Consider the following 21537-nt stretch of genomic DNA (forward strand, 5'->3'; position numbering starts at 1 on the left):
TACTTTACCAAAACAAAAATATGAAATCAGAAAAGTATGACAAGATCAAGATCTCAGAAGTTGTAAGATCAAAAATCTCAGTTTTATCAATAAATGTAAATAGGATAAAGCAACCAACTAAAGAAAATCTTCAGACTGGATCCACAAAATCAAAACCCAACTATTCAGACCTTCTATGGAATATTAAACACTTGCTCTAAGCTAATACTTATTTTTGAGGACCTAAAATATAACTGGTTCACTTCAGGAAAAGACATATGCTTATAAGAAGACTGGTGATACATGAAATTTAGGTTCAAATCTGTGAGTTTACTCCTGGGACTACAAATTCATCCTATCATAATCTGACCAATTACAGAAGAGTATGTGGAAATAGATATAATCAATATCTTATGTAATCACCATCTTGCCTTCCTGACCCATAGAATGAGAACTATCATGGTAGGAAGTCTGTGAATATCATAATGCACCATCACCAAAACATTAAACCAAAAGTTTTTCTAAATCCAGAAGGTAGTCCAACCCTGAAAAGAACTGAAATATACAAGAGCAGTGATTCCTATTATTTTCCTACTTTGTTTGTTTGATCTGTGCAGATTATAAGCAATAGAAAAAGACAAAGAATTGTCTTAAGTTTAATCAGGTGATATAATAAATATTGTTTATAGTAAAAAATATTGTTCCAAATATAGTCTCTTTACTGAAGCACAGCAACACAGGCATTGGCACCTGCAAGTAACCCCTGATAGAAAAAGGTGTTTTCTCTCTCCCAATAAGCAGAAACCTTCCAGGAGCAAGTCTGCTTAACAGTGAGAACAATGTACTTTCACCATCCATACTGCCTCAGGTTCTTGAATCATTTCTAGTTCTACTTCTTCCTAGACTCTAACATCTCACTATCTTTGGTAAGGGGAATAATAATTCCTCTCAAAGATGTCCATACTCTAATCCCCAGAACCTGTGAATATGTTAGATTACAAAGCAAAGTATATTAAGGTTGCCAATAAGCTGACCTTAAAATAGGGAATTTATCCTGGATTATCCATGTGGTATTAATTTAATCACAAGGGTCCTTAAAAGAAGATGAATGGGGGCAGAAGAGAAAACCAGAGAGATGGTAGTGTGAAAATAACTCAGCCCGATATTCCTAGCTTTGAAGATGCAAGGTAGAGGGCCTAGCCAAATAATGCAAACAGCCATTAGAATCTGGAAAAGGCAAAAGGAAGCAGACTACTATAGCCTATAGAAGAAACACAGCACTTTCAACACCCTGATTTTAGCCCAACGAGACCCATCTTTACAAAATTGTAAGATAATAAATTTGTATTGTTTAAGCCACTAAATTTGTGGTAAACTGTTACAGCAACAATAAAAAATTAATACATCATCTAAGAGACAATTATTCTGGAATTCTGGAATGAAATTGGACCACCATCTCAAACTATATACAAATATAAACGATACATACAAATATAATCTGAAACCATTAAACTCTTTATAAGAAAAAATAGGCAGTAAGCTCTTTGACATGGGTCTTAGTAATACTTTTTTGGATCAGTCTCCTTGGACAAGGGCAAAAAATCCCAAAAATAAATAAATGGGATTACATCGAACTACAAAAACTTCTATGCAACAAAGGAAATCATCAATGAAATTAAAAGGCAACCTGCTGAATGAAAGTAGATATTTGCAAATCATACATCTGATAAGGGGTTAATATTCAAAATATATAAAGAACTTACACAAGTTAATACCTAAAAAACAAACAAACAAACAAACAAACAAGCAACACAATTAAGAAACAGGCAAAGGGGCACCTGGGTGGCTCAGTTGTTAAGCATCCGACTTCAGCCCGGGTCACGATCTCACAGTTCATGTGTTCGAACCCCACATCAGGCTCTCTGCTGACAGCTCAGAGCCTGGAGTCTGTTTCAGATTCAGTGTCTCCCTCTCTCTCTGCCCCTCTCCCTCCCCTACTCATGCTCTTTCTCTCTCAAATAAACATTTTTTTTTATTTACAAAAAAAAGAAAAGAAATGGACAGAGAATTTAAATATACATTACTCCAAAGAAGACATACAGATGGCAAACAGGCCCATGAAAAGATGTTCAACATCATTAATCGTCAGGGAAATGAAAATCAAAACTACAATGAGATATCAATTCACATGTGTCAGACTGATTATCAAGAAGACAAAAAATAGTGTTCTTAAAAAAAATAAAATTTGAACAGATTGGAATTTGGATGATCTAAGAAATTTTTGTTAATTTTTAAGGTGTGATCATGATACTATGAGATTATATTTCAAAAGTATATTTTTTGTCAATTAGCAATACATACTGAAATATTTAGAGATGAAATGATATGTCTATAACTTGTTCCAAATAATATGAGAACAGAAAAGCAGAGGAACATAAAAAGAATTGGCTAGGAATTTATAATTGTTGAAGCTGGGTTTTTTTATACTCTTCTACTTCTGCATTTATTTGAAATTTCCATAATTAAAAATAAAATAATAACAGTAGAGGCCAAATAGTAAAGTATCCTCAAAGTGTTATTGGAAAAATAACTGTCAGTCTGAAATTCCATATCAAGCTAAATTGCCATTCAAGAGTGAGGGAGATATAAGGATATTTTCAAGTGAACAGACATTTTGTCACTCAAAATTTTTATGAAAAAGCTAAGAAAGGAAGAAGTGCTAGAAACAAGGTAAGCAAAGAAAGCAGTAAACAGTGGATAAATCCAAGCAAACTTGACTGAGGAAACAAATAGTAATAGAGATAATGACTAGGAAAATAATAAAAGTGGCACTAAATACTAAATAACAATAATATGTAAGAAGATGAGAGTGGTGTCTGACAACTTTCTATTCTCATTGTTGGAGGAGTTAAAATGGCAGAAAAGTACAGCTGTATTGAGGTCAGAATACTTGGAACACCCAGGAAATCTATCCGCGGAGTTACAGGAAAATCTCCACAGGTGGAGGGAGATAGCTTGGCAGGACTGAGCTGTGAGTATATGAATTGGGGGACATAAAACAGAGTGGGCACAGAGGGGAGGGATCCCCTTCTATGGAGAGACAAAAGGGAAAAAGAAGGTGTGGACTGTGGTATTGTGTTAGGACAAGAGAAAAACCTCTGCAGATCAGGACTGGTGAACAAGAAATACGAAGAGTGCCACTCTCTGCTTTGCAAACAGCCATAGGAGCTGAAGATCAGAGTTTTCAAAAGCACTCCTTTCTCCAAACTGGAAGACAGTGCGCACTTCCGGTGGGGAGGGAGGCCGGCCTGGGGAGCAGTAGTGATCTCAGGGGCACACTGGGAGAGAACAGTCCCCTCCCTTGAGTACTGTGGGAAGAGGGTATATTGCCCCCCAAGGAAAAACGACCCTGCAGGCATCTACCTTATCAGCAGGGCTGAGTGGCGCTACCCCAGAACAAGGTCTGGGACATGCCCACTCCTTTAAGACCTCAGGTTTTGAATCCCAGCCAAGCACCCCAGAATGCACCGGAGAACTGTGGGGCAGGACAAACCAGCCACTAGTGCTACTCTGTGAGAGCTGGCTGAACAGCGTGGTTTGAGACACAGGGTCTGGGGAGAGACTGGATGTCGCCATTTTTCCTCTCCCTCACCAACATGGTGAGGCTTCAGGGAAGGGGACAGCTGCCCCCAGGGGAGGCTTGGACCTGCTTACACCAAACCCCGCCCCTCCATGCCTGGTAACTGCCTATCTATTGGAGTGAGACCAACACTGATCAAACCAGACAGCCTCTTCTCCAGACCAGCACAGCCACTGGTCCCAGGTACCAACAGACAACTATACTACAGTTTTGTATGTTAATCTGTTGCTCTTTTCTCTCTCTTTCTCTTTCTCTCTCTCTCTCTCTCTCTCTCTCTCTCTCTCTCTTTACTTTTCTTTCCTTCTCCTCTCTTTTCTTTTTCTTTCTACCCTCTTCTTTTTTTTCCTTTGGAATCAGGATCATAGTTTCTGATTTGATTTTTGGCCAGAAAATCTGCTTTGTCTGTTTAATCAGGCATTTTTACTCTATTCTTTTTACACCTTTTCTATAGCTCCTTCTTCTTTATTTTCCTTTCTCTCTTTCTTGATTAAGTCTTACAGTTTCTTTGATTCTCTGTGTGGTCTTTTTTTTTCACCCCTTTCATTTTTCTCTTACTATTGGATCAGGTCCCCTGCCCTTTCCTTTTTTCCAGGATTACTTCAATGAGCAAATCAAAGCACACCTTGTGGAAGGTTTAAACAATCCACAACTATGAGTAAGGAGAAGCTTTGTAAAGACAGACCAGTGGGATAGAGCAGCCAAATATGCAACAGCAGAGTGCATGCAACATACTCCAAAAATACTGCCTGAAGTGCCAGGCCCTGGAGAGTGTATGGCCCCTTTTTAATACAGTAGTTTTCACAGGTTCAGAACACATAAAAAGCTATTAAAACATATAAAAGAAACCTAGCCAAAATTATGAAACAGAAGAATTCTCCTCAAAAGAAATTCCAGGAGGAAAGGACAGCCCAAGAGTTGCTCAAAACAGACATAAACAATATATCAGAACAAGAATTTAGAATAACAGTCATTAGACTAATAGCTGGGCTTGAAAAAAGCACATAAGACAGCAATCTATTGCTACAGAGATCAAAGATGTAAGAAATAGATCACGATGAATTAAGAAATGCTATAAATGAGATGCAAAATAAACTAGATGCAGTGACAGCGAGGATGGAAGAAACAGAGGAGAGAAGGGGTGAAATAGAAGATAAAATTATGGAAAATGATCTGAAAAAAAGAGCAAAAGGAAATTACTAGACCATGTGGGGAGAAATAGAGACCTAAGTGATTCAATGAAATGAAATAATATCCATATCATAGGAGTTCCAGAAGAAGAAGAAGAGAGAGACAGGGAAAGAAGGTTTATTTGAACAAATTATAGCTGAGAATTTCCCTAATCTGGGGAAGGAAATAGGCATCCAAGTCCAAGAGGCACAGACAGCTCCCTTCAAAATCAACAGAAACAGGTCAACAGCATGACATATCATAATGAAACTGGCAAAATACAAAAGTAAAGAGAGAATTCTGAAAGCAGCTGGGGACAAATGGCCTTAACCAACAAGGGTAGACAGATAAGTGTAGTAGAACTGTCCACTAAAACTTGGCAGGCCAGAAAGGAGTGGAAGGAAACTTTCAATGTGCTGAATAGGAAAAATATACAGCCAAGAATCCTTTATCCAGCAAAGCTATTGTTCAGAATAGAAGGAGAGATAAAGGCTTTCCCAGACAAACAAAAACTAAGGAGTTATGATCACTAAACTAGCCCTGCAGGAGATCCTAAGGGGGCACTCTGAGTAGAAAGCAGCAAAGACTACAAAGGACCAGAGACTTCACCACAAGTATGAAACCTGCAGATAATACAATGACACTAAATCCATATCTTTCAATAATCACTCTGAATGTAAATGTACTAAATGCCCCAATCAAAAGACATAGGGGATGGGGCACCTGGGTGGCTTAGTCGGTTGGGCGTCCAACTTAGGTCATGATCTCATGGTTCATGGGTTTGAGCCCTGCATCAGACTCTGTGCTAACAGCTCAAAGCCTGAAGCCTGCTTTGGATTCTGTGTCTCCCTCTCTCTCTGCCCCTCCCCTGCTCACATTCTGTCTTTCTCTCTCAAAAATAAATAAACACGAAAAACAAAAAAAGACATAGGGTATCAAAATGGATTTTTTAAAAAAAGACCCATTTATATGCTGCCTACAAGAGACTTATTTTAGACCTAAACACACCTGCAGAGAACCATCTATTGTGCTAATGGATGGCAAAAGAAAGCCAGAGTAGCCATACTTATATAAGACAAACTAGATTTTAAAACCAAGATTTTAAGACAAGAGATGAAGAAGGTCATTATATCATAATTAAGGGATCTATCCATCAAGAAGGGCTAAAAATTATAAATGTTTATGTCCCAAGTGTGAAGCAACCAAATATATATATATTTATAATATTTATAATAATATATATTATTAAATATTATATATTTAAATATATTATTTTATATATTAAATATATTAATAATATATTATTATTATATTTTTATTATATATATTATTATATATTATATTTATTTATTTATATTATATATATTTATATATATATAAATTTATATATATATTTATTATAATTATATTATAATTATAATATTATATATAATATTATATATTATATTATTAATAATATAATATATATATTATATTTATATATATTATATTTATATATATTATTATTATATTTATATATATTATATTTATATATATTAATATTATATAAATATATTAATATTTTATATATTAAATATATTAATAAATATATTATTAAATATTATATATTTAAATATATTATTAAATAATATATATTTATATATATTATATATATATAAATTAATCACAAACATAAATAAATGTCTATTGTCATTGTCTTTTTTGGAAAAAGTAACAGTCTTAGTTCGGACTTTTTTACATTAAAATTAGAAACACAAAACACATAAGGCTGGAAATGAGATTTTTTTAAATGGTATCAAATAAAAAGCATGATATATAGAAAGTATAAAATATCATAACAGACTTAAATACAAATATCCTTCCTGGACAGCTGTATGGCTTTTTCAGTTTACTATCTGCATCTGGAAGTTTCAGAGCCCAAGGGCTGTTTCAATTCTTAAAAGTAAAAATATTTTTTAATCTAAGTTTGAGGTTCCTTTGCTAATACAGTACCCTCAAAAACTTAGTAGTTTCTCATCTAGTTGCTTTCTGTATAAGTAACACACATACAAAACTTTTTAAAGTCATAATTTTCGGGGCGCCTGGGTGGCTCAGTCGGTTAAGCGTCCGACTTCAGCTCAGGTCACAATCTCACAATTTGGGAGTTCAAGCCCCGCGTGGGGCTCTGGGCTGATGGCTCAGAGCCTGGAGCCTGCTTCTGATTCTGTGTCTCCCTCTCTCTCTGCCCCTCCCCCGTTCATGCTCTGTCTCTGTCTCAAAAATAAATAAATGTTAAAAAAAAATTTTAAGTCATAATTTTCAAATCTGCTTTATTTCTTTGCCTTTTATATTCTGGATACTTGGCCCCTTTCAGACAAATGATTTGCAAATACTTTCCCTCATTCTATAATTTCTTTGCTAACTCCTATTTCTCCCTCCCTCCCCTCTCATCTCTCTCTCTTTCTCTCTTTCAACTAAATGATGGCAACCTTGACTCTATCTGGAAAAATATATGTCCATACCCTTAATTAGAGCTCTTCCCTGAGTAATTTTCTCTATGCGAGAGTTTTTACTGACACTCTGGTGCTCAAACCTTTCTAAATTCCATTTCTTACCATTTGGAATCTGGAATCACTTTTTTAAATCCTGAAAGGCCTTGAATTTCTGGATTTATTCCCTATCATTTCTTTTTACAAACTGGCCAATTGTTTCCTGAGATTATATCCTTCTCTTAACACTTTGCCAAACTTGGGTAATGAAACTGACCTCCAACTGCAAAAAAATAACATACCGTTATCTAACTTCGGTCAAACGCAGTCATACAGTTTACTATAACTTTATGAAATATACTATGAAACATTTTGTAACTTCCTAACATAGATCTCCATTTTTCCAGTTAGTTTCAATTTTTTGTCATCTACTATCCATTACCCATCTACTACCCATTACCCAGAAGCTCAAAGACATCTATTTTAAGTTTATTATGGCAGCACACCACTTCAAAGTTCCAATTTCTATATTGGTCAACTTAGCCTGACCAGGCTATGGAATGGTAATAAATAAAACATTGAAATGTTAACACAATAAAAGCTTATTTGTTTTTCATGTAAAGTTTGGTAAGGGTCACCAGGAGCTCTCATTCAAGTAGTGACTCAGATGGGGCGCCTGGGTGGCTCAATCGGTTAGGCGGCCGACTTCACCTCAGGTCATGATCTTACGGTCCGTGAGTTCGAGCCCCGTGTCGGGCTCTGTGCTGACAGCTCAGAGCCTGGAGCCTGCTTCCGATTCTGAGTCTCCCTCTCTCTCTCTGACCCTACCCCGTTCATGCTCTGTCTCTCTCTCTGTCTCAGAAATAAATAAACATTAAAAAAAAAAAAATTTTTTTTAATAAATAAAAAAATAAAGTAGTGACTCAGAGATCCAGGCTCTCTCCAACTGGTGACACCATAAACTCAGCTCACGGCTTCTCAGGTTACTGTGGCATCAGAAAAGAGAGATGGAAGGATATCAACTCTTAATTGCCTTGATCCAAAAATTACTCACCTTATTTCTTCTCAACCTCATGAGCACGAGATAGTTAAAATGACCCAGTCTGAATGTTAAAAGGCCAAGAAATATGGGCAAAAGATAGATACTCAGTGAACACTAAAGAACTGCCACATAAAAGTATGGAAAATATATATTTACAGCAAGTACTAGCCAAAGGAAAGTTGATGTAGCTATGTTAACATCAGCAGAAATAGATTTTAATGGGGCAAAAAAGCATTATTAGGAATAAACAGAGAAACCAGAATGAATGTGAAAAAATGAAGCTGAAACTCTACCTCACAGCATATATAAAAATTAAGTTAAAATGGATCAACAACCAAATTTAAGAGATAAAACAATAAAATTCTTAGAAGAGAAAACAAGAGTAAATCTTCATGACTTTAGATTTGGCAATGGATTCTTAGATATGTCATCATAAACATGAACAACAAAAGAAAACATAAATATATTAGATTTCACCAAAATAAAAAACTTTTGTGAATCAAAGGGCACTCACAAGAAAAGTAAAGATAGCCTACTGAATGAGAAGATATTTGTAAATCATTTGTCTGAAAAAGGTCTAGTCCCGAATATAAGAAGAACTCTTACAGCTTGACAAAAACAACCCAATTTTAAAAACAGGCAAAAGACCTGAACACTCATTTCTCCAAATATATACAAATGGTCAACAAGCACATGAAAAGATGCTCGACATTACTAAACAGTGGGGGAATTCATATCATAGAGACATATCCCCTAGGAAGATTATCATCATAAAAAAACATAAAATAACATGTTGACAAGAATGTCGAAATTTGGAACCCTTGTACTCTGCTAGTAGGAATGTAAAATTGTGCAGCCACCATGAAAAACAATGTGATAGTTCCTCAAAAAATTAAAAATAGAGTACCATATGATGCAGCAACTCCTCTTCTAGAAATATATACGCAAAAGAAGTGAACACAGAGACTCAAACAAGTACAAGTACACATGTGTTCATGGCAGCATTGTTCATAAGAGCCCACAAGGAGCTGCAACCCAAATATCTATCTACAGGTAAACAGATAAACAAAATGAAATACGTATTTGTCCACTTATATTCCACACAATAGAATACTACTCAGCCTTAAAAAGAAGAAAATTCTGATACATGCTACAACACAGATGAACACTGAGGGAGTTACGTGAAATAAACCAGTCACAAGAAGAAAAATACTCCAGAATTCCAGTTACATGAGGCACCTGGTATAGTCAAATCCACAGAGACACAAAGTAGAATGGTGGTTTCCAAGACTGCAGGGAGAGGGGAAAGAGGAGGTTAGTGTTTAGTGAAGAGTACATTCTATGCACTGACACGGGATGGCAAGATTCAGAACAGTAGTGTATAAAAAGGGGAGGAAAATAAGAACATACCTAGAATGTTTGCTTGCATCTAAACCACCTCTAATATATGTTAAAATTTTGTGGATTCTTTATACCGTTCTTTGTACCCTGCCATAATGGACCTCTGTCACTGTCAGCACAGCTGACACTGAATTTTTTTTTTTTTTTCTTTGACAGCAGGACAAATTATTGTCCTAGGTAAGCTGGATTAGCTATGTTGGAACAAATGGTACGTGAGGAGAATCAGGTTTTTGTTTTTATTTTTGTCTGGATTTTGAGTGGAATTCAAGAAGATTCTAGGGTGCTTCTGAGTACAGGATGTGTTGGGGCAGTTTTGTGAAGTGGACGACACACCTGCAGGAAAGGCTGCCCCCAACCCACGTTCAGAGAGGAAGAGATTTGTCCTTGAGTTCACTGAAATGACCTTCCCCTCTCGGAAGTCACTTGTCTATCCCAACAGAACGCCCCCTAAAGGCCGGGTTTCCAGGCTGACCGGCCAAAAGAAACCAGAAGGCAGATCTGAACCGAGTTGGGCCACCGTTTGACAGAAGCAGGAACTCGTTGAAAGAAGAAAAAGAAACACCTTCCTCTGCCCAAACCCAGTGTACCAGGGTCTCCGCTGCCTTACCAGGTCCTGATGCCAGCAAGCCGCGGAGCCCAACAAGCAGCAGCATTAGGAGGAACATGGTGTGGCTTTGGGGCTCCGACAGTGGACTGGGGCGGCGGCCGTTGGGAGAGCTCTAGGGTCGGCGCTGCGGCCGCTCACACGCGCGCATTCGTGAGGCGAACATTTCGCGAGGCCGCTGCCACGAATGCTAGTCGCCAGCAGCACGCACCCACCTGGCTTCCGACCTAAATCCCAGGTGCCAGGCCCGAGAGCCCGCAGCTCCTCTGAGGTTGTCCGGACGTCTCTTCGCGCCTGCGGCGTCGCAGTCGCTGTCCGCCACTAACCTTTCTCTTCGTGTTAACAAACCTAACAGATCTAACGCATTAATTGAACTGTACGCTGTTTTGTATCACACACTTCCAGATGTTTTGAAAAACAAACGTGCAGTACTTTCTGAATTTAAAACTATATGCACGCACGCACAGACACTCATATTTACTAAAGCTCGGTTTCTAAATATAACAACAAAACTAGCCAGATGTGTGAAAGACATTCCAAGAAAGGGAAAAGTTTTGGTATCTCTGAAAAGAGCTTGCTGTGATTTTTTTTTCCATGCCTACTGCCCAAATGCGCTGTGTAATCAGGCTGTGTCTACTTTTCTTCCAATCTGGTTCTTCAACAGGCCTTGGCTAGAATTCATGCGTTAGCATTCTCTTGTTCACGAACTTCTCAGTACAGTGACTACTCATTCATTCATGTAGTTAACGAGTTGGAGGAGAGTCTTAACCATAGTTGCAGTACTTATGTTCCAGTAGAAAAAATTTCCAAATTCCAAGCCCAGGCTGCCGCCTATTTTCTCTTAGCCCCCAATGCTTTGGCCACTCCAACTTTTGCTCTTTCCTGAATAAAAATTGCCTTATTCCCTGGGATACAATGTCTCCTCCCTCTCAGCTTCACCTCCAGTCTCTACCTATATGCACCATCTTTTAATTCTTTTGAAGTCCCAAAGAATGAATTAATCAATCATACTAAGTAACAAAGAGGCACACACAGACTAAAAAGCTCCGTGGAAACCAAAAAGCACACTTAGAGAATTACATCGTAAATTGCCATTTGAGATGCGATTTTGCAGACGCATAGGACTTCAACAGGGCCATCTTGGCCTACAAAAAGAATAATATGAGCAAAAATAAGGCAACAAAAATCTACACCCAGCTTGTATCTCAACAGAACAGCCAAAACTAGACTCTAGGCAGTAGTTGAGCCAAAAGCTGGTTTCATCTTCCTTCATAGTATTAGAAGAAAAATTACAGTAAGTACTTAGACTTGTCAATTAGTGGTATTTTCAATGAATTCCTGGTTTATTGGTTCTCTTCTTCAACCTTTCCTGTTTCAATCTTTAATAGAGCAGACTTTATATTATTCTTACTGTGTATATAGTTCTCAATGTAACAGTTTTATGTCCCATCCAGAACTTATATATCACAGTGCCTAATATGATATCTGCAAGGTGATCAAGTTTCAGTAAACATTTATGGAATTCAATAAAATCTGATTTGTGCTTAGAAAACCTGGATTATGCTTAACTATATGGTTAAAGACCCAAGCAACTGCTTAAGACAAAGAGAAAATGCAATATCCTGAGCTATATAATTTTGTGAACATATAGTCAAACAGGGATTGTTACATATAATTTATCTAATTATTAAAATGTCTTTATCAGATATTAAAGAAGCCCTTTAATATTTGCAAATTTTGAAGTGATATTTATGGCCAAGAAATTTTACAATTTTAATAGCAATCCAGAATAAATCAAGGCCAAATCTAAGTGAAAAACATATACATATGGAAATGCAAGCTGGTGCAGCCACTCTGGAAAACAGTATGTAGGTTCCTCAAAAAACTGCAAATAGAACTACCCTACAACCCAGCAATTGCACTACTAGGTATTTATCCAAGGGATACAGGTGTGCTGTTTCGAAGGGACACCTGCACCCCCATGTTTATAGCAGCACTATCGACAATAGCCAAAGTATGGAAAGAGCCCAAATATCCATCGATGGATGAATGGATAAAGAATATGTGGTATACACACACACACACACACACACACACACACACAATGGAGTGTTTCTCGGCATTCAAAAAGAATGAAATCTTGCCATTTGCAACTACGTGGATGGAACTGGAGGGTATTATGCTAAGTGAGATTAGTCAGAGAAAGACAAATATCATATGACTTCACTCATATGAGGAATTTAAGAAACAAAAAAGATGAACATAAAGGAAGGGAAACAAAAATAATATAAAAACAAGGAGAGGACAAAACATAAGAGACTTAAATATGGAGAACAGAGGGTTACTGGAGATGTTGTGGGAAGGGAGATGGGCTAAATGGGTAAGGGGCACTAAGGAATCTACTCCTTAAATCATTGCTGCACTATATGCTAATTTGGATGTAAATTTAAAAATTAAATGAAAAAAATTTTTAAAAAAAAGGAAACCATGGGGGCGCCTGGGTGGCGCAGTCGGTTAAGCGTCCGACTTCAGCCAGGTCACGATCTCGCGGTCCGTGAGCTCGAGCCCCGCGTCAGGCTCTGGGCTGATGGCTCAGAGCCTGGAGCCTGTTTCCGATTCTGTGTCTCCCTCTCTCTCTGCCCCTCCCCCGTTCATGCTCTGTCTCTCTCTGTCCCAAAAATAAATAAACGTTGAAAAAAAAAATTTAAAAAAAAAAAAAAAAAAAAAAGGAAACCATGTACGTAAAAATATATACAAAAGTAAAAGAAGTTAAATGATTAAAGGTTTTTAGAAAAACTTTTTGTCTTTTTTTTAATGTTTATTTATTAAAATTTTTTTATGTTTATTCATTTTTGAAAGAGAGCACAAGCAGGGATGGGTCAGAGAAAGAGGCAGACACAGAATCTGAAGCAGACTCCAGGCTCTGAGAGGTCACCACAGAGCCCAACGCGGGGCTCGAACTCACAAACGATGAGATCATGACCTGAGCCGAAGCCAGATGCTCAACCGACTGATCCACCCAGGCGCCCCTAATGTTTATTTATTTATTTTGAGAGCAAGTGAGTGAGTGAGGGAGTGGCAGAGAAAGAGGGAGAGAAAGAAAATCCCAAGCAGGCTCTGTGCTGTCAGAGCACAGCCCAATGTGGGGCTCCATCTCACAACTATCATGACCTGAGCCGAAATCAAGAGTTGGATACTTAACCAACTGAGCCACCCAGCACCCCCTTTTAGAAAAACTTCATAAATATTAAAAAATCCAAGGAATTATCTAATTCTGGAAAAATCTTTGAGTTACATAGTTAAAATATTACCGAGGTTTCAGTGATATGAATTACAATAGCAAAAATTGAGACAATATGAAAGACACAAACATTCTAGTCTTACATGCATTCAGAAGTTTAAACTGAAAGAATCTTCATTTGGGATTGTTTACACTTTTTTTTTTTTAAAATGAACACATTAGGTGCACCTGGGTGGCTCAGTCTGTTAAGCATAAAACTTTGGCTCAGATCGTGATCTCGTGATTCATGGGTTTGAGCCCCACATCACAACTCAGCACTGAGACGTCAGAGCCTGCTTGGGATTCTCTCTCTCCCTCTCCCCCTCTGCCCCTCCCCAACTTGTGCTCACTCTCTCTCCCTCTCTCCCTCAAAATAAATAAACTTGACCAAAAAAAGTAAAAATAAATGAACACATTGTTGAAGATTGTGTTTAATTCATTAATGAGGAAAGTGGTAAGGTATTACACCCAGTTCAATGGAGAATCCAAAGATCAGGAATATCAAAATCAATGTGCCAGTGGAGGCAAAATAGGGAGGGATGTCAGCTCAACCTCTCTCTGCTGGGCAGAATTTACCTTTACATCTATGGACAAGAATTATTTTACATTGCTATCAGTTATCTACAGCTTAAAGCTGTAAAATAGTTCTATAGAATCCTATAGCTAGGAAGGGTAAATTCTCTTCTAGAGTCTAGACTCCAGACAATGCATAGTTTTCCACTGAAGTGGAAACTATATGTTTATATCCTACTGTTCTTTTAAATATTTTTTTAATTTTTATTTATTTTTGAGAGAGAGAGAGAGAGAGAGGGAAAGACAGAGAGAAAGCACAAGGGGGGGAGGGGCAGAGAGAGACACACACACACACACACACACACACACACACACACACAGAATCCAAAGCAGGCTCCAGGCTATGAGCTGTCAGTACAGAGCCCAATGCAGGGCTTGAATCCACAAAGGTGAGATCATTACTTCAGCCAAAGTTGGACTCTCAACCAACTGAGACACCCAGGCACCCCATACCCTAACGTTTTAATGGACTACCTGGCCCCTGAGTATTTATCCACCCATGTCCTATGTACAATTTTTAATATATACCAGATTGTTAAAACAGTGTACCATCTTCAGAGAACTGAAATATCAGTCTTTTTCAAAACTAATCTGTTTTCCTTTAATAACAAAAAAGCTACTGTGCACAATTTAGCAGAAATCTGAAAATTAGTGACATAATATCTGTAAAAGTTTGACTAGTAGTTTTATCTAAAACTAATATGATGTTTTAATTAATAAGCTTATAAACAGCTGGGTAATTAGAAAGTTACTGGGTGACACAAAACAGAATTTCAAGTATTTTATTTATTGTAAATGTTATATTTGTATATGTATATATACACAAACCAAATTTTTTTGAAAAACTAATGAAATTCAGTTAATAAACCTATTATTAAACTTTATTATGAAAGGTTATGAAAAATTTTTAAGTGTTCAAAATTTTACCATTCATATCATTTTTTTCCAAAGTAAAAATTCATTTTTTTTACACAGCTGGAATAATAACTACTACACATCACACTTGCTTTTTTGCATTTATCTAAGAAAACCTTTTCTAACTTCTTTTCTCCAGCCTAATTTCTTTGAAAACATTAGTATCAACAGAGACATGATCCAGCACACCTTAGTAAATGTAAACATTCTAAATTATATTAATAGCAAGCTTTGAAGTTTCAGATTTTAAAGTGCTCATAAAATTCTCAAGTGGTTTTATGATATCTCGATTTGACTGAAGATATTATAAGAGCTCCTGCTTTATTACAGCCATGTATCAACAGCATATCTGATTAGTTCTATTAAATACTCCGTACCTTAAAGTTTCATTTATTTAAAATAATGCTATTGTAAAAGAATTCCATGCTTTAACATGATTCATAATAGAAATTCTATTATTAAATTAATTTTTCTAATATTCACTATCCATAGATAAATCCATAGACTCTATTATCCTTAGAATCCATAGAATCATTTATCCATAGAATGATCATAAAAATAGAAGACAATAACTGTATGTGAATACACACATACAAACTTTTAGTATGCTTTGTACTTCCAAAATAAGATTATGATCTCTGAATTGTGGGTTTTGCCCATTCTTCTGAAGACAGAGTGTTCCTTTATTTGTGAAGTGAATGAGACAGACAAGATTATAGCATATGATGATTATTAGTCCGTGCAAGATGAAAAGTATTAGATATTATTGACAGCTAATTAGTTTTCACAGGTATTAGATTATCACGTGTTCAACCAGAAACTACATTAATGACAACTAAGGTCAAAATTCAGAATTACACTTAAGTGCTTAATGACAAAACTTAAACCAATACAGTTAATTTAAGAGTCATTACAATAACATGTTTAAAGTAACATAATCCACGTTCAGTACATTAACATCACGGAACGACTGAATAAAACTTATTCAGTGATGGAAATGGAAATGTTATTCTAGATTCCCTGGCTTTACTGTGTTTCGTAGATTTCTCAATTGCCACTACTCGATTTCTGTTTTTCTATGTTAGTAAAGTTTGTTTCATGGTATTTTGTTGTCATTCATAGTTGCAGCAGGAAGAAAGGCTTTTCAAGAAAATATCAGGAAAAAAAAAGGATTATCTTAGTTCCCTGAAGATATCTGCAAAAGTAAAGGAAAAAAAAAAAAAATCAAGTGAGGGAACTATATAAAGGAGGTGCAGGTGCAGGACGAGCAGGAATTAAATTTCCCTGAGATGATACTTTCGGTTGTGGTGGAGGTGGCCTGTAAGAGGAAAAAAGACAGTTAATCATGTGTTTCAACTACATGAAATAATACTACTTCATTACAAGCCCAGTGTAACACCATCTGTAACACTGCTGACAATTCTTAAGAGTACATTATATTCTGAGATTATTATTCATCTGATATGCAATGGCTAAAGACAAAAACCAGGGCGTAAAATGAAGTAACTACCACAAAGTAATGCTATTCTATAATCAAAAACCATTGTATGAAGGTTCTGGTTTATATACTTTTAAATATAATAGCACATGAAATTGAAAAGACAAACTGCAAAACACACACGAGGTCACTAGCTCCCTGTTTACATAAATAGAGCTGAAATTCCAACTTCCTCAAAACATTACATCCACTCTGAGAATTAAACCTGCTATGACTTCTATACCTGTCCTTAACCTCTCTACCCTTCCTTACCCTCTTCATCTAATTCTAGTATTACTCTACTCCAATAACACACTACCACATTACTTGATGAATATCTGTCTCACGAGTTATGTATTCTTCTCTTGATGCACAGCTGGATTTCAATGAACTCTTTATTACATAATAAAGATTATACATGAGGACACTCCCCAGTGTTGCAATTCAATTGTAATTTGAAGGACTTTTGGAGGTGGGAGGGGTAAGATGCATTTTATATACTGCAAAATATCGTAATAAATGTTCCTTCTTTCTGATTTTAAGCCCATCTATTGAGAACTGAAAGATTTTAGTTCTTGTGTTTTTCAGGTCTAGAATTTCCATATAATTCTTTTATTAAAGTTTGTAGTTCTGTGCTGAAATTCTCAATCTTGACTATTAATTCTGTGACATAATTATTACAGTTATTTTAAAGTCTGTGTCTGATAGTGCCACTCACTGGATTGCCCTCTGAGTTTGTTTCTGTGGTCTATTGCTTCTCTTGTTTTAGACACATTGTCTTTTCTTGTGTGTCTGCTTTTGTGATGAGGGGCCAAACATAAAAAAAAATCATAGAAATAAAGTTGAGGATCTAGTTTACCCTTACTGCTGGGTCCCAACACAAAACCTGGGAAGTTTGCCAGGGTACTTCCTCTTTGGCAGGGCTTCAGTTTTAGTCCCCTCAACCCTGTGAATTTGTTGAAAGCTCTCCTCAGTTTCCTAGTCTCTCCGTTCTCATTTTCAGAATAGGTAAATATGTCCAGGACAGTAAAGTGTTCCCCAAAAGATGGAATTATCTCCAGACTGCCTTCTTCTCCTGGGCCCCATACTTCCTCATTTCCTTGGTAGTTCTCTCATGCCTTCAAGCACATATTTTATTACACACTGTCTAGCTTTTCTAGCTGTTCCTAATAGGAGGGGCTGGTCTAACCCATCTGGTTTGCCATTGCTGGGTACTTTAAAGGCCCTTGCTTCTGAAACTTACATACACCAAAGGTTGCAGCACCATTTGCTTGTCCTATTCAGACTTCTTTAAAATTTCATTTTGACACTGCACTAATATGACAAAATTTATATCAAAAGTTCTTAAAAGCTTCTCTAAAAATTGGATTCGATCTAAACTGTTGATAATAAATACCTTGTGCTAAATTAAATACAAGGGGAAATATTAGACATTAACCCTGGGTTTTATTCTGCTTAAGTAATCTAAGTAAATTCACTTCAGACCTTGATGGGAACTGCTGAGGCTGCTTGGCTGCATAAGTTGGTACTGGAAATCTGTTTGCATATATAGGCTAAAAAAGGAAGAAACAGTTATTACCACAATGCACTCATAAATTTATTTTCTATACAGTTTATTTTCCATATGAAAGTAATCAATATATTTAAAATTAATGAATAGATTGGGGCACCTAGGTGGCTCAGTCAGTTAAGCATCTAACTCTTGATTTCAGCTCAGACCATGATCTCACAGTTTGTGAGATAGAACCCCGCACTGGACTCTGTGCTGACAGCATGGAGCCTGCTTGGGATTCTCTCTCTCCCTCTCTCTCTGAATCCTCCCATGCACACTATCACTCTCTCTCAAAATAAATTTTAAATAAATAGATAACATTAATAAATAGATGACTTACGATGCTGACATTCAAAAATATTTTGCCTATTCAACATTTTGCCACTGAATGTGGACTACTTACTTCTTTTAAGGTTATTTTTTTTAATTCAATAACACTAAACTATTATAATCTTGGTTTAATCAACTACATTAGTTAAAAGGTAACATGTTTCCTATTTCAATATATTTTAAATAAAAATTTCCAAAAATGTATTGCCAAACATGTATAGTACCTAACTGGTATTGTAAATAGTCCTAATTTACAACACTTAATTTTGGAATTCATGATATTCTTCCTTGACAAGATAGTTGAAATGAAGTTTTACAATAAAGTGAGAGTCTAAAGCAAATAAGAAAGTAAACAGATAAGCCTCAAATAAGAAAGTAAAAGTAAGAATATTTTTTACACATCACATTTATGTTAGGAAAAGTTAGGGAAGATCAGATGAATTACTGAATCACCGATAATATGATCCTGACCAAGATGTTGTCTACTAACTGCTGTTATTTTCTAAAGCTCTATGAGTGACAAAATATGCACAGTGTTGGAGAAGACCTTGAACATTCTCTGGGTCCTGCTGTGGAACAGGTGGTCTATTTTTGGCCCCATAAAATGATTTGCTTTTATTGCGAAAATGGAGAAGGGATGCAAGAAAATGTCTACATCCCTTTCCATTAACCCATAGAAGCAGCACTTTAAAAGGATAGTTCAACTCCACTTCTTGGAATTTATTTGACATATACTTTTACATGTATGCACAGACCTATACAGAAGAATGCTTGATGCTGCATTTTTTTATGGTAACAAGATTGGAAACAACCAGTTTTTAAATCTGTGATAAATCCATAAGATGGAATGGTATAGATATACAGTTATTAAAAACAATAGGATACAGGCTTATTATTCACCAACAGTAGACTAAAATGTTCTAAGTAGAGAACACCTAAAATGCTGGTTAAAATATTAATAGGTATTTTTTAATGCTTGAATGAATTTCTAAGGAGTAAGAAATATCTTAAAGACCAAAAACAGTAAAAGTATGAAAGAGTCCAGAGGATGTAGCAGCATTGGTCCTATGAATATCTTCCATCCTTGGTGGACTACATTATATGTTTTCAAATAATACATAGATCTAGAAGACAAAACCTGAAGCCTGCATTGGATGGAATGCTGAATCTAAGACCTAACATAAAAAGCCTAGGCCCCTGAAGGGCAATGTCCTCACTGGATTAACTCAGTGAAGAAACACCTGTCCCGAAGAACTGGGGGAACTGCCTAAATAGACGGTGGTGGTGGTAGAAGGGGAATAAAAGAAAATAATCTCTGTGGGTAATTTCTAAACACATACTCATCCTCACAAGGGTTTGGGGGGCCAGAGTTCATAACACTTGTGCGGCCCAAAATACCAACAAAAATTTTAATTTAGAGAAGCTGAAATTGACCCCAGGCATGTGGCCAAGGAAAATATACACACTCTCTGTAGGAACTCTATAATTCAGGACTGAAATAAAATTTCATGTAAAATTCTCCCATATAAAATTCCAGAGAATATGAGTTTACAATCAGTATCACAAAGCACACTAACAAATAAGCCACTGTAAGAATCAGTAGAAATAACAAACCAAGACTGCACACATTAAAATGATCAGATAAAGCACAAAAAGTAGGTATTTTTATATGTTTAAAGAAATGAATGCTTTTAAAAAAATGAAGCTACAAGAAACTATCACAAATAACTGGCAGATTTGAATCTAATTTATGTAACAATGTATCTAAACACAAGCAAAAGAGAAAAATGACATGGGGCAAGAGGGAAACTAAATCAGCCCCAAAAAATAGAAGAGGATGTGTGGTGTGGGAAGAAAACAGGAAAAAAAAAAAAACAAAAAACAAAAAACAGGAAAATTAAAGATCATAAAGTAATATGGTAGAAAAACTACATTAATAATTGCAATTAACATAAAGTCTCCAGTTAAAAGACAAATATTTTGGGGGCGCCTGGGTGGCTTAGTTGATTAAGCGTCTGACTTCGGCTCAGGTCATGATCTCACGATTCGTGGGTTCAAGCCCCACGTTGGGCTCTGGGCTGATGGCTCAGAACCTGGAGCCTGCTTCCAATTCTGTGTCTCCCTCTCTCTCTGCTCCCCCCCCCATTCATGCTCTGTCTCTCTCTGTCTCAAAAATAAATAAAGGTTAAAAAAAAAACTAAATAAACATTAAAAACAATTTTTTAAGACAAATATTTTTTAAAAATTTTTAAATAAAATATTGTGTTTATAAGAGACAACATTAGGACAAAAAAATTACATGTAACAGATATAAGGTAATATGAAACAAAAATAAAAAGCTGATATTGCTGTATTCATATTTCAAAAATGGGTTTGAGAAGAGAGATGATCTTTCCCAATTTCATAAATAAGGACTCTGACTACCAACAGCTGAAAACCTTTAAAAACAGCTATCAGGAACTGCTTTAAGTACTTCTCACAATCAACATGAAAGATGTCACTGGAAGAACATGGAGAAATATTTAAATATGCCAAGGGGGGGCGGCTGGGTGGCTCAGTTGGTTAAGCATCCGACTTCAGCTCAGGTCATGATCTTGTGGTTCGTGGGTTCAAGCCCCACATTGGGCTCTGTGCTGATAGCTCAGAACCTGGAGCCTGTTTCAGATTCTGCCTCCTCCTCTCTCTCTGCCTCCTCCCTGCTCCCTCTCTCTCAAAAAATAAATAAACATCAAAAAAAAAAAAAAAAGGTTTTTTTTAATATGCCAAGGAAACTGAAAGCTTTCCCACCAAGATCAGGAATATAAGGATGCTTGCTTTTACCAGTGCTATGCAACATAGTACTGGAAGATCTAGCCAGAGCAACTGGACAAGAAAATTATGGAAATAAAAGACATCCAAGTCAGAAAGAAGTAAAACTACCTCTATTCACAAATAACATGATCCTATGTAACAGAAAATCCCAAAGGGTCCACAAGAAAGCTACTAAAGCTAATAAATGAATTCAGCAGAGATACAGGAAGTAACATGAACATGCAAAATCAGCAATGAAAAATCCAAAAAGGAAATTAAGAAAGCAGTTCCACTTACAATAGCATCCAAAAGATAAAAC

General features: G+C 36.3%; 2 protein-coding genes across 4 annotated transcripts in view; both read right to left on the reverse strand.

Annotated features, from left to right (window-relative positions):
* Nucleotides 1-11455, reverse strand: part of ADAM32 (ADAM metallopeptidase domain 32) — a 192474-nt gene extending 181019 nt beyond the window's left edge. The window contains exon 1 of one of the 3 annotated variants that reach the window (XM_043563673.1): nt 10305-11455. In XM_043563673.1, the coding sequence (XP_043419608.1) occupies nt 10305-10362 (58 nt within the window). In that variant the 5' untranslated portion in view covers nt 10363-11455. The remainder of the gene's footprint in view (nt 1-10304) is intronic. The other 2 variants (XM_043563695.1, XM_043563684.1) reach the window with 2 other exon arrangements.
* Nucleotides 11456-14920: 3465 nt separating this feature from the next.
* Nucleotides 14921-21537, reverse strand: part of ADAM9 (ADAM metallopeptidase domain 9) — a 145732-nt gene continuing 139115 nt past the window's right edge. Inside the window, 2 exon segments of the mRNA XM_043563717.1 lie at nt 14921-16387; nt 18032-18099. Coding sequence (XP_043419652.1) covers nt 16294-16387; nt 18032-18099 — 162 coding nt within the window. The 3' untranslated portion in view covers nt 14921-16293.

This window comes from Prionailurus bengalensis, chromosome B1 (assembly GCF_016509475.1).
Source record: "Prionailurus bengalensis isolate Pbe53 chromosome B1, Fcat_Pben_1.1_paternal_pri, whole genome shotgun sequence".
Lineage (NCBI taxonomy): Eukaryota > Metazoa > Chordata > Mammalia > Carnivora > Felidae > Prionailurus > Prionailurus bengalensis.